This window comes from Rhododendron vialii, chromosome 4a (assembly GCF_030253575.1).
Source record: "Rhododendron vialii isolate Sample 1 chromosome 4a, ASM3025357v1".
Lineage (NCBI taxonomy): Eukaryota > Viridiplantae > Streptophyta > Magnoliopsida > Ericales > Ericaceae > Rhododendron > Rhododendron vialii.
Window position 1 is genome coordinate 33,757,169 of NC_080560.1, and position 14,492 is coordinate 33,771,660.

General features: G+C 38.8%; 1 protein-coding gene across 2 annotated transcripts; it reads right to left on the reverse strand.

Moving 5' to 3' along the window:
- Positions 1-255: 255 nt before the first annotated feature.
- On the reverse strand, positions 256-10,120 carry LOC131324826 (sulfoquinovosyl transferase SQD2-like). Of its 2 annotated transcripts, XM_058356969.1 has the most exons (12): positions 9,668-10,081; positions 9,476-9,517; positions 6,285-6,351; positions 5,002-5,072; positions 4,391-4,508; positions 4,195-4,268; positions 3,416-3,471; positions 3,239-3,322; positions 2,966-3,053; positions 2,802-2,879; positions 2,258-2,314; positions 256-1,022 (listed from the first exon to the last, which is right to left on the reverse strand). In XM_058356969.1, the coding sequence occupies exons 1-12, from the start codon at positions 10,042-10,044 to the stop codon at positions 518-520; spliced, it is 1,617 nt and encodes a 538-aa protein (XP_058212952.1). In that variant the 5' UTR covers positions 10,045-10,081; the 3' UTR covers positions 256-517. The 2 variants fall into 2 exon arrangements, with proteins under 2 accessions (XP_058212952.1, XP_058212953.1); XM_058356970.1 differs by lacking the exon at positions 9,476-9,517 and having other exon boundaries at positions 9,668-10,120.
- Positions 10,121-14,492: the final 4,372 nt, after the last annotated feature.

A 14,492-nucleotide genomic window follows, 5' to 3' on the forward strand; every position in this document is an offset into this window, starting at 1 on the left:
ATCAAATAAAAACAGAGCAAGCATTTCAAACCGATGGCAGAATTGGGGGCAAAAAAGTCAGAATTTTGGAAAGCAATAATATCGACCACAGACGATTGGTCAATTTGCCATTGTCATTCATTGTAACGTCAAGCACAGATGAGTCGAGGCAATTTTGCAGATTCAAGATATACATTACGAAGAAAATGCTCCAACACAGCTACATCAACTAACAGGGATTTGAGGTGGTCGAAAAGAACAAATGACACACCAAAATTCGCAACTCTAAGCTCAATATTCAAGATCAAGTAGTTGAATTCCCATGTTTAATACACTTTAGTTAATTTACAACCAGACTAGTTAGTTTCCTTAAATACTAATGACCGTACACCTGACCAAATCTTGCAGTCCATACGACAATACCAACCAATATATATCCATCACAAAAGCAATCTATCATGGGTATTCCAGAAAAACCTCTTTGAACCCACTAAATATGCTTCAAGAATAATAAATGCTGAAAACCTAGGAAATATATCTATCTGAAACAACTGTAGTTAACTTCTGGTGCCTTAAAAATCCACCTGAATAGCCATTGAAAAGGTCTCAGTAGAAACGGTCTCTTATTCCGCCAAAACCAAATGGCATCTCTGTACTGTTCATCGCGTATCTTTTGTGTGGCTGCCTTCCAATCATACTTCTCCATTTCTTCACGCGCAGCTTTTCCTATGTTTGCTCGTAATTCACGGTTTTCCAATAGAGGCTTCAATTTTCTTACACAATCATCAACGTCTCCTGGATTAAAGCAAAATCCAGTTTTATCCTCGTGGTCTTGGGGAATTATGTCTATGATTCCTCCAGCACGTGCAGCCACCACAGGAAGTCCCGATGACATGGCCTCCAAAACAACAAGCCCAAGTGTCTCGGACTCCGAAGGCATTAGGAAAACATCTCCGCTGGCGTATGCTCTTGAGAGCTCCTCACCTCCTAACATTCCTGTGAATACAGCAGGCATGTCGGAAAACATCTTTTCCAGCTCCCCCCTGCCACAAACAGTTTTTCATGTGATTATCTATATGTGTATAATAATTCTAGGAACCCATCAACACCCTGTAAACTTAGGCCCTGTTTGTTTCAATGAATAACAGTGAGGGGATATAAGATTGCATAGGATGAGTAACACTCCTAAATTACCTCTAAGGATAGAAAAGTGCATGTTAATTCCCATTAAGGATGAACTCAATTTTTATTTACCTCTAAGGACGATCACATTATGAAGATTATCCTTTTACCCTTCAATAAATACAATTTCATACTTTATTATCTTTTCCTATTATAGGGCTAGGGTACCCTAGGTTAGGGTAGGATACCCTAGGGTTTAGGCACTTTCATAGGGTTTTAGGGTGCACTTTGCTATTATAGGGTTTTAGTGGTTTAGGCAATTTCATAGGGTTTAGGATTTTAGGCACTTCCATAGGGTACCCTAGGGTTTAGGTTTAGGCACTTTCATAGGGTACCCTAGGGTTTAGGTTTAGGCACTTTCATAGGGTTAGGGTTTTAGGCACTTTCATTGGGTAACCTAAGATTTAGGTTTAGGCACGTTTTTGTGGTTTAGACACTTTTATAGGGGCAATTTTTAAAAAATATTCTAGAAATTCTAAACGGTGCATTTCCGGTTTTTTTTTCTGGACCGACACGTACAAACCCCCAAGATGTCAGCACCACGCTCAGACAATATTAAGTATCACATGTTATGGTGGGATTGATGGTCCAAGGTATACATAATGTCTCCACAATTGGCTTGACCTAACTGCAGGTATGCAGGCCCCATGCTTTAATCTGCAAATAAAATGTGTAGGGTTTAATATTTTCTTTGTTGTTAATTGTTGGGGGCCTTTTTAAAAGCAGAAATCTGGGCACACATGCTTGATTGTTTACCAATAAATATCTGCAGGCAACCAAGTCCGGAGAAGCCATAAGATTACCCACTACAAAGTTCATCAAATTGTTCCTCTTGACTAGATCACAGGAAAATATTGTGCAGTATTATAGAGCAGGCTGAAAACAAAGGCGGGTAAGAACAGAGATATTATACCAAGCTCCCATGATTGATTGATCTATGCCTGTAATACTTGTTGGAATATAGTCACCTCCAATGTTATGCAGCAAGGTCGGTAGTTGCTTTGGTAAATAAAATGACTTCATGGATAGTTTCGATTTTCATAGCCAACAAGTTCAAGTCTGATAAAAAAAAAAAAACAAGTTCCAAGTCAATTACCTGTATGGCCCATCTCCAATAAAAGCAATTCGCACCCCCGGAAGCTTGTCCATGACCCTGTTCAATCATGCAGCTAAAATGTCAAATTGCTACAACTAACAATTGTAATAAAGACATCTTCACTAGCACTCTTCCAGACTAGAATGGTTCCAAAATAGCTACTACCGTGATTGAACTTTCAAGCACAACTCCCATGAATTCCACAGAAAATGGCAATAATGAATGTGAAATGAAAATGCCAACCCACTCAATCAACCTGAATTGATGAAGTTACTCCAGGGTTGCCACATGGACACAAAAAAACCAATCTCTTATCTAGTTTGTTAAGAATATTTTGGTTGGACACGCAAAGGTAGAAGGTTTTAGCTGCAAAAACTTTACTGACAGAAGTATTAACTGCTCACTAACTAAACTTGGAGCTCGCTCAATTCAGCCCGGAATTGGCCCTGGTGCTTTTGACCATTTCAGCATATATTTTGCATGCAATATCCCCATTGTGTATGCAAATCACATAGTTCCCGACTTTGGAAGGGAAGAGATATACCTTTTGAGTAAATCCAAACTCTTCTCTTTTCCAAGCCGTCCAACATGAACTATCAACGGTTTCTCAGGATCACCATTGCTGACTCAGAAAGAAAGCTATATCAACATGTGTCGAAAATCCTATCTACATGGCAATGAAAATGCAAGGATTAAAAGAAGGCCTACCTTAGTCTTAGTCGCATCTCATGAGAGCAATATTGAGGATGGAAGCTTTTGGAATCAACACCTTTATTCCAGACACGGATCTTGTTCGCTGAAAATAAGCAAAGAATTGACAGGAAATCAGTTTGGACGCGCCCAACATAAACAACAGCTGTCCACTTTCCATGTGATGGAATATCACCACAATTTGCATCTACATCAGAAGTAAAATGCTTATATTGTTCTGCAATGTATGTGAAAATTTCGTGGGGTTATTACGCATGAGATGTTTCTTACCTTCTGTTACCCTAGCATCTTCGAGCTCCTTTGCAAGGGCAGCTGATGGCACCAGTGTAAGATCAGCTCCACCATGAAGAAACTCTGTCAAGAAAGAATACGACTTCAATTTATTAATTCGCAAGTTGGGAAAGTCAGAATCCAATCCAATTGAAGCCAAAATGAATGGTCACATACTTATGACACCCCACATAGGTTTGACCAGCCAAGCAGAGGTGTATCTTGGTATGTATCTGCAGACCGAAAAAAATCAGCTCAGCCAAACCACTAAATTGACTTATCGTGAGCTATGGCAACACAGTGATACATTAAAGCAAATAGTACACAGTTACAGGTTGAAAACTGCTGTTTCTCCATGGCCCGTCCACTTGCTGGGAAAGGAAAAATACGAATATCTAACTGTCCTGTGTCATTTACGTGTCCAATAAGCAGGAAACTTATGGGGCCCACTTCTTTAACTTTCCCACTAGGATCAGTTTTCCCTCAAAAGTTGTCCTACAAAAAGTACAACATTTTGCACAAAACTTTACAACTAATCAAAGTTCCCTACCTAATTAAACTACTACATAATACTCTTACATATTCTTTTATCAAATGAGCAGATACAGGAAAATATATTCCATTGCCCTTAACTTCATTCAGCAATTTTTCCAAATTGGAAATAATTTTCCCGCACCAAGTTCTTAACAACTGAACCAAGCCTATGCTATAAGAAGCATCTGGAGGGGGCCTCCTTGTAGCTTCTACCCACCAAATCCTCAACTTAAGCCCTTTCGACTCCCCTTGAGTCAAAAGAAGTGGTAATGAACCAAGGGGGATCTCTGAAGGTTCTCTACTCTTTTTCTTCTATTTTTTTCTTGGTTTTTTGACTGTCAGCTAAAATAATCTAGATTACATGAGTGACATGCATGCTAAGAGCTATTATCTAAAACATTAGCCGTCAATATCCAACTTACACTGGAAGATGTGTGTGATACGACAGCACTAGAGGAACACACAATAGTTTAGCAATAATGAGAGCACCAAATACCTACAGGTACAAAGAGTAACTGTCAGTGATGCATCACAAGCTAATTTCCATGACTAACCTTTCAGCAGAGAATTTAAAACGAGCTGTTTAGCGAGACCAAGAGGATAAAATGGAAGACTTACCATAATACCAGGGGATGTCGAGTGTATTATATCAGGTTTAAACTGGGCAACCTCTGAGATTATTCTAGGGCTTAGTGCTAGGGAGAGAGGAACGTTCTGGTAAAAGGGACAGGGAAAGCTGCAAAATAATAGCGAACTGTTAAGGAAACTCCTCCATAGACTCTAGATATTTTACTGGCAAGAAAAAGTACACTGATGAAATAAAACTGATTAAATTATATTCAATTTTGAAATGAGAAAGGTACAATTCAAAGCCTGGACATGATTGCTGCTTTTCGTTTAATGACCACAAAGTTATTGACTTATTTCCAATACTTTGCTTTTCAGGATTGCATGATGTCACCCGTTCAAGCACTTGGCCCTCATGTTGTAGATAGATAGACTATCCCAACATTGACTATATAGTGGAAAATCAAAACCTCAAAATTGGTACTAATTCCATTGGTTTAGAATCTTTTGCTTTACCTCGATAGCCCATTCAAAGATGCAATTTTGTATTAGGGAAAAAAATGAGAAATTTGAGGCATTAAGATGCAAGTGAAAACAAAACAAGAAGTAGGCCCATTGCAACTACAAATATCTCAAAAAAATACAAAAACAATAACAACCACCTTTGAGATCCAATAACCTTTGCTCCCAGAAATTCCCGAGGCACTCCTTCATGCGTTGTCACGACTAGCACCTGGAATAGGTACCCAAACGCCAGTTTAGCAGTTAGTCATGTGATAACACTTATTAAACTATGCCAAGATATAAGTTCAAATATATAACTTGTAAACAAATACTTGAAGCGAGTCAAAAGAAAGGTCTGGGCCAAGTATCAACAAGATTCCGAACATTGATTGACACATTCATGGAATAGTTTACGGGCTACTCAAGGCAACAACCCAAGCACTCATCATCTCCGTCAGCGTAGAAGACTTAGACAATCCATGCCAATCAGTTATTCAAATCACAATCACTACAGAATGCACATCCTAGTACACAGTTTGGACCATTGTATTTCCCACGACTCCTGCCCAAATTTACTTGACTATGCACTTTTCAGAGGTGACTCCGACCCTTGTTTTACCACTTGGTTCTCTGTTTCTAATTCATGGTACTTCTGTATAATTTTGCGATAGTTTTATGGTAACTTTAACATTCATGATATATTGCAACCATATAAGTAACAAAATTTTAGACTGATTTGTTTTAGTCTTATAGATTTATCATATTTGTGTTAAATATATCATACTTATTTTCATTTGTTGTTAAATTAGCATTTATTTATTACTCTTTTATTTGCTTTTACTTAGACAAAACATAGATTAAGTCATTAAGGCCCTGTTTGGAACTTGTGGAAAGTGATGGAAAGGAAAGGAAAGGAAAGGAAAATAATGAAGAAGGAAAATTGGAGAAAAATGAAGAGAAAATACCATTCTTGGTACTGTATTTTGTTGTCTTCTCTTATTTTCCCTCTCAAACCAAACAAGGGAGGGGGGAATTTTGGAACTTTCCTTTCTTTCCTTTACCAATCCATATGTTCCAAACAAACCCTAAGATTAAAGATGCTCATACTCATTCTACGACCCCAGACGGTCAAACACAGAATTTGCCCCAGTATGGGACGTGAGGTGGGTCCCCGGTCCCGCACCATTTAACCTTCAAAACGATGAAAGATCAAGAAGTTTCCAAACATTTATTGACACATGTATAGCATAATGGGTACGGGTGTTGGGTGTTGACATGTCCAAGGACCCATGCACACATAAAATACCAGACTTCTTAAAATGGTGCTTCAAAGGTAATTTAGAGCATTTCATTCATAATACAATAAGCCATATCAAAAACTCATTCGTAGAGATCAATATTTCCAATGAGAGGAACTTTTACAGAAATTACCAGAATGTACCTCATCTCCCATTTCCCGTAGATACTTAATAAAATTCTGGAACCGGTTTTTGTAACCAGACACATAGCTGCAAATTTCATAGAAAGCCAAGAGAGGTTAGTGACCCACCAAGTTAAGCAAGGTCAAATTTAAACCACCAAGGTATTATTGAAAGCAAATCAAAATAATCTCTTTGTAGTGAAAGACCTACGAAAGGTAGGGAGATATGTTTATTTTCTCCCTAAACTATCAATTGACTCCATTTAGTCCTTCAATTACCAAATTTTGGTCTATATGGTCCATTCCGTCAGTTCTCCGTTAAATTGATTGATGATACTAACACTCTTGACGTTATTCACAACATCCAATCATCTAAATCTGAATAAACAGAACCGAACAAACGAACAAGCAAAGAAAAACCTGATCACATACCACGTCGTAAGAATAAAAAAAAAACACACACACACAAAGTATCAAACAATATTCGGGAATCACAATTCAAATTTCAAAACATACAGAGGGTAAATCACGGTTCCTAATCAATTCCATAAGCTTAAAGCCCGTGAGAATACATAGCACGTGCAATTTGCCCACCACAGTTAAATAAGCCTAAGATAGCTATCCCAAAAAATACAAGCAAGTCTAGCAACAAAAAACCCGTTAAAACCTGTGTGTTTCTCCCCATCAAATCATATGGTGTCCTTTCACTCTTACTCTCTAACCCAGAGCCTCTCTGTCTAGGAAACAAAAACCCTAGCTGCGTGTTTTATCCATTCAAATCTCCCCCCCCCCCCCCCCCCCCCGGTTTTTCAGCACCCTTTTGCAGCGGGAGGGGATGGCTTTACCCTTGATTTGGGTATTCTTCTTCTCAATCTTGAATCTGAGAGTTTCCCCTCTCCCCCCATCATATCCCATCCTCCTCCTAGCCACCAAGCACCAGCCACATCTCCTCTGCCACTCCTCCTCCATCGTCTCCACCACATGGTCGCTGGTGCTTCGTGGTCGAGTCGTGGTCGCCAATGTGCGGTTGTGGTCATGGTTTCGCAGCTCGTGGTCGCCGTTGGCTCTATCGGAGACGGGGCTCTGGCTGTTGGGATGGTTTGTGATGTTGTGGAGTTATTTTCTTATTTTTTTAGTTTTCTTTGTTTAAGAATTCCATGGTTTTTTCTGTTTAATGAGATCTAAGCTTGTTAATTCCCCTAAGATTTATGACCCTCATTGCCGACTTGCACTATCGCCGAAATTGTTCTCGGTTTGCTGTTTGCAGTATGTGTAAAGAGCTTGAAGCTCGTGACTAAGTGTAGTAGTGTAGATCATAGATTTTCCTTTTATGCTTGGGTTGATGTAATGGTTGGTGGGTTTGTTTTTGCAAGACTCTAATCTTTGTATTTGAAGGAATTCTTGTGAGAGCCAGATAGCTTCTTGAATGGAAATGACTGTCCTCGATGAAATTTAAAAAAGGTACAGTTGCAGTATTGATGTTACAAATCTGAACGTCAAAGAGAAAGCAAGTATGCACATACTCACTATAAGAACTCCATACTTGAAGCAAGCAATTAGAACATGGAAGCCGTGCTAACAACAGCTGGTAGACCCAATTCATAGATTTTCGGTACGAGAACAAAATCATACTTTAAGTATCCCGTGCTGAAGGACCATAAGCCAAGCCACATAACCCGCTCAAATAAGATACAGAAAAAGTCTACGAAAATTAGTGGTTTATTGAAAATCCAGGCTAAGATGCAAATTACAGTTCAAAGTGTTGGAAAATGGAATTTTACCAAAGAGAATTTGGTGGGACTCACACCGCATGAGGTGGGCCCAATAACAGTGGACAAATTCCATTAAGTGACGAATGAGAAATTGTCTCATTATGGAAATTGGAAAAGCCAAATGACGTACGTGCACGCTGTCACCAAACACCTAAATTAGACTAGGGCCGGACCTCAGAATTCGTGGGCCCACGACCTGTAGTTCGAGGTCTGAGGTCTATGGTCTAGTCTAGATTGGTTTGGAATTGATTGTGCTTTATTGGGTCTGTACCATTCGCGTTTCGATGGTCGAGTTACATAATCAGTTGTGCGCAGCAGATTAATATTGGGTAGAATGCCCAGAATAAAACCCACGATTTGATTATGGAATCAATTGCTTGATTAATGACTGTAGCAGTTTTTCTCCAGAACTTGAATTCCTATTCAATTCCCTATATGCAACATGAATATTGAATGGGCAAGCTCCCCCTATTGAATTCTCGTATTCAATGAGAAGGCTCCTCCTCGATTATATAAAGGAGTTTGGTTCCTTTATTTCAAGACACAAAGAAATCAAGAGTTTCTCATTCTTCTTGAAATCCTTATTCTTCTAGAGAGAGAGTACAAACACAAGTTGGTTCGACGGGTATTCTACGGCGGTGCTTCGGCGGCTGAGTGGAAACCGAGTCAACCCTGGGAGACAAACACTGACACAACCTCCAGAACCAGTGAGGCGGCGAATTTGTCTTAAGGGCACCGTTGAATAAAACGAGTCTCGGTTTGCAGTATCTCTATACCGTGCTTACAGTTTATATTTATGTTTCATATCTTGTAATTCCGTTTCATGTAATTTTCTGTTCAATTGTAAATTTCCAAAAATTAGTAAAATCAATTACTGTTTTTCCGCACTAATTTTCCTACACAAAGTTCAATTACCAGCCAAGAAGCAAATTCTGTTCAAATTAACAACTACAACCATCTCCAGCCCTTCTACTCAAAATTTGACTCAAACTTTAAAAAAAATGAATCTCTCAGCACTCTAACTGCCATACTCATCAAATTTAACCACTAGTTAAAGAAAGGTATCAGTTAATGGCCGAGATATAAATCCAAAGCCTTGGAAAATTTGAGTAAAAAAAAATTCATCAGTTTTAGAGAAAAACCGAATTAAACTAATTTCTATATAGTTTGAGCGATTGACGATGTTCTTCACTCAAATCTGACTTCAAGTAACTATTTGAGTACGGGCTGAAGATGCCCTAACTTAATCAAAACCTACCACACAGCAATCTGTCAGAAAATATTTCACAACTCAACCTCATACTCTCAGAGTCAACGCATCAAACACGTAGGGAACATAACAAAACCCAAGCCCAGAACCACCGAACAGGGCAAGAAAATGAAACGGGTCACAATTATTTGGAGTCAATAACAAGCCAGAAAAAAATCAGAAATACTCACGCAAAAGGAGATGGCTCAACAAAGAGAGCGATACGGCGAGGCCTAGAAGAATTCACTCTCAGAGTCAACGCATCAAACACATAGAGTACATAACAAAACCCAAGCTCAAAACCACCAAACAGGGCAAGAAAATTAAATGGGTCACAGTTATTTGGAGCAAACAACAAACCAGAAGCAATCAGAGATGCTCACGCAAAAGGAGATGGCTCGACAAAGAGAGCGATACGGCGAGGCCTGGCAGAATTCACTTCTGAATCAAGCAAAAGATGATCCCTTTCTTGGAGCCTGAGGTCTGTAGTAGTCATGTTGCTAGTAATAGTCATGTTGCTAGCCGCAGCGAAAGGACTTCGAGTCAACTTGTTGTAACAATTGGATCTTTTGGGGAGTAGGAATTGGGACTTTGTGGGGAGAGGGTAAGTGGGTTGGTGTGATCTTAGGGGAGAGAGAGACGTGCGAGAGGTTGTGGTGGGAGTGTAAGATGAAGGTGTGGGAGATGGGGTTGGGGAAGGAGAAAAGAGGGGAGGGGGTGGAGAGAGAGGGGGGTTTAGAGAGAGAGAAGGAGTGGACATGATGATTAACCGAGGTGAGGGAATATATGCATAGTGACTTGTGGGGGAAGAGAGAGAGAGAGTTGAGAGTTGGGTTTTATTATTTGAAAACGGTTGGGAGAAAGCGTATAAGAGAGAGGAAAGGACGAAAGGTAATGAAGCAAAAATTATCGGGTGCTTTCGAGACTAAACACATGGCCCAAAATACTTAAATCCGAGTTATATACATAATTTCTTATATATGCCTAGGAATAGAATCACCTATGTAGACTTTCAATATAGAACGAGTGTCACGATTTCCCCACCTTAATGGCCTTGCACCCTTGAGGGGAGTTGAAAACTAGAATCATAGGGTATTTTACAAGTTTTTTTCCAAGTAACCAGAGCCACCATGATATTTTGGGAATCTTTTATGGCCACCTGCGCCCCGAGCTCAGAATCAAAATGGTCTTTTTCTAGCTCAAGCCCACTGAACGTAGCTTTGATACCCCTTGTAATAACCCGACTCCTGCTAACCATGGACCTTCTTCCAGCCTTACACTACACATCCTATTTGGAGTCGAGAATAAATTATTTATTGAGTGCTCCTCGGCACCGCCACATGGTATTCAACGGCTCTTTAACACCACTGTTTTATATGGGGTCCTCACATATTTATGTTGAGAGCCCGTTTCAGAAAACAAATAAGAATTTATTTTTTGTCCAATAATAAGGGTTGTTCCAAAAAAATAAGAAGGTGATATTTATTTTTTCAGAATTTACATAGGTACCAATGGGCGCCGGGAGGAAAATCATACCGACGGCCTCGCCGGGCCGTCTCCGGCCACCGGACAGCCGATCCGAGCCGTCCAAAAATTCTATAAAAAAAAACCGAGGGGGCAAGCACGGGAATCAACAACATCCAAGGTGTGTAGGGTACTTGATTCGAGCACCTCTTTTCGTGTAAAGTGGTTGATCATACACACACGGAAAAGGGGTGCTCGGATCAAGCACCCTACACACCTCAGATGCCGTTGATTCCCACTATAGCCCCCTCGGTTTTTTTTTATAGAATTTTTGGACAGCTCGGATCGGGCGTCCGGTGGCCGGAAACTGTCCGGCGCGGCCGCCGGTACGATTTTCCTCCGTCGGCGCCCATTATCATAGCAACAGTCTTATTTTTTGTATAAGGCAACTTCAAGCTAAAAAATCATGTGTTTACGCAAATAATTTTCCTCCCACTATAGATCTTGTTTGATAGTTCTCATTGAGATCTTTAATACGGTGCAAAAAAAATTGAATTTTTTTTCATTTACATTATTTTTGAGTTTGAAAATATAAAAGGAACTTTTTATTTGAGTTTTATGGAATGACCCTTCTTATTTTTGAATGAGAAGTGGCAAAATAAGTACTTATTTTTTAAGAAAGTTTCCGGGATGAAGCCGGAGTCATGAAGGAAAAATTTATTGGGTGCTCTTTGGCACCTCCAAATTCCTAACACCTTTTAACACCACACCTTTATTTATGGCTCATGACACAATAAATGTGTTGTGTTAAAATTGGACATCATACAAATGCATGAATGTGTGATGTTAAGAGGTATTGGAAATTAGAAATCAAGATCTGAAACTTAAGAGCAAATTCCCTCCAAAGATTTCATATTCAAAAACCTCTCAAATGTCATAAACTCTAGTGGAACTAGTCCATACAGAATTTTTACGCTGGCTTTAATTCGTACCGCGCAAGCGGGCGACGGAATTAATTCTCTGAGATTAGTCAAAATGCGCTAAACCGGGCACTTGACCAATTGATTGACGTGTCACAAAAGTACGACATCCACTCATATTCGGACATATCTCGGACACCTCACAGTGCGGAAGAAGCACATGGCCACACGGGAATACTACAGTACACTGGAAGGTTATAATATAAAGATAAAAGAGGCTGTGGGGTCAATCAGCGTTAGACAACGAGGAACGGGTCAAGCAGGGATTGGTATTTGGAATATATTCCAAAGGTATTCTGTTTTACATTCCATTTAGGGCCCGTTTGGATGCGGGATTAAGTTTGGACGTACAGTATTATGTAAGAAGGGGGATTAGATAGTAAGGGGGATTAGATAGTAAGGGGTATTGGTTAGTAAGGAATGACCCACGTTGATGTGATGTTTATGGAGGGGGTCTTAAATAGTACTTGGTTTGGATGGAGGATTAATTGGGGGTATAAGGAAGGGGGATTGATGTAAAAAGTTTTTTTTTTTTTTTTTGCTCTGCGATTGATGTAAAAAGTTGTTAAATGACTTTTTTGCCCTTATGCAGCATTTTATGACAAAATTTGTTAGTTTTATTATAATTAGAATAAATACGTATTTTTTTAAGCCGCAAGGGACAGAAAAAAAAACAAAGGAAAAAAGTGCAAAGCCGCAGGGACGGAAAAAGGAAAAAAGTGCAAGGCTTCATTTGGGGAAAGCTTAGAAAAAAATTTAATACTTTGTTTGATTTGTATTTTGAAAAGTTTTTTGAAAAATAGTAGGGGTAATAAGTGGAGAGAGATAGAGAGAGAAATGTTGAAAGTAAGGAAAATTTAGGGGGAATTTTTTGAAAAATTCTTTTTGAAAAGGGAAGATTTTAATCATTTTGAATGAGTGGGAAGATTTTATTTTTCTGATCATTTAATTCTAAAGGGTCATAATTAAATTTTGACTCTAGGGCTCTCGTTGGTTAGTCCTAAGATATTTGGTTGTATGACTTTCTTAGGGCTAATTAACGAGAGTCCTAGAGTCAAAATTTAACTATGACCATTTAGGATAAAATGATCAGGAAACTAAAATATTTCTATCGGTTCAAACGGATTGAAATTTGAAGCACTTAATTTTTTAACAATATTTTTTAATATATAAACTACAGTTGAAAAATTAAGTGTTCCAAATTTCAATCCGTTTGAATGGGTGAGAAAATTTTATTTTTTTGATCATTTAATTCCAAAATGTCATAATTAAATTTTGACTCTAGGGCTCTCGTTGGTTAGCCCTAAGAGATATTTGGTTATACAACTTTTTTAGAGCTAATCAATGATAGCCCTATAGTCAAAATTTAATTATGACCCTTTAGAATTAAATGATCAGAAAAATAAAATCTTCTCACCCATTCAAACAGATTGAAATTTGGAACACTTAATTTTTTTGCTTTTCTCAAGAAATGGGTACATGGGGTTGGGGTTGGGAAGAGAAATTACGAGAGGTATAATCGTCCGAAATGAAGGAGATTAGGGGGGATTCCAAAATAATAGGTGGAACCCTGCCCATGGCTAACACCCCCTCAGGGGGTATTAGGAGGTGTTGTGGAAGCCCGGCCAAAGGGAATACCCCTCCAAAATTGACTGCCAAACGGGGTCTTGGGGTGGGGCTCAAGTACTAAGAGGGGGTATATTACAACACCCCATCCAAACAGGGCCTTAAGTCTATGGATGATAAGTTTTAAAAAAAAATATCTACGGATTTGCAAAGCGTATCCGGTACGAGATAAACATAATTTAAAGATTTATGTTCTCTTTCGATAAAGCCTAAGATAGTAAGATTTGAGCGAGTTTAATAGCCAGAGTGAGTTTGAGACGGGCCCACAAATGCCCTTAACAAGACGGTTCAGTCATATTTTTTGAATTACAAGAATATTCTCGTACAATAATGCACCATTGTGCACTGATTGAAAAAAGACAATTAGTCGTATTTTTTGAATTACAAGAATATTCTCCTGCAATAATGCACCATTGCGCACTGATTGAAAAAAGACAAGTACCATGACATGCAATATCAAGCGCTATTGATATGCAATAGTTGTGAATTTGAGTTTAGAGTGTAGTAAGCTATCGAATCTCGCCAGTCTCAGCTGGACAATCAGTGGTCTAGATTTGTAAAAGATTCTTATCGGTAATATAGTTTTCTTAGAGATACGTATTTGTAACTAAATTTGGACCATTGAACGCATTTATGGACGATTGTCCTCCATAGTTCAAAATGGACTGCGGATAAGCCGAATTCATAAGATGTATATCTTCAATTATAAGAAACTAATCATGTAGGGTAATAAATTGAGCATTGGTGGTATCTAGTTAAGATCAAATCTATGGCATGATAGGTTTTTTTTTTTTAGATGTTAACAACGCCTGGATTTAAAACGAACTCTTTCGGGAAATAGTTATTCTCTTCTGTGGAAGAATTTTTTTTTTTATAATCTAGACTATTGAAAGTATTTTTGGACGACTAAAAAATGGGCACGACAACCCTGTAGTGACTTTACTCACTAGACGGTCCCGAATCCGCCGTGCAATCTCTTTAGGGGCTGTCATTCAATGATCTAATTTATGACTGACCACGCGGAACGAATAATGGAATAGATAGAGCACCATAAATAACCACACACTATAATAAATAGCCTGATCTAGTGACCAAAATCCCTTGACTTTGACGTTATTATTGTTTGGCCTACTACTCC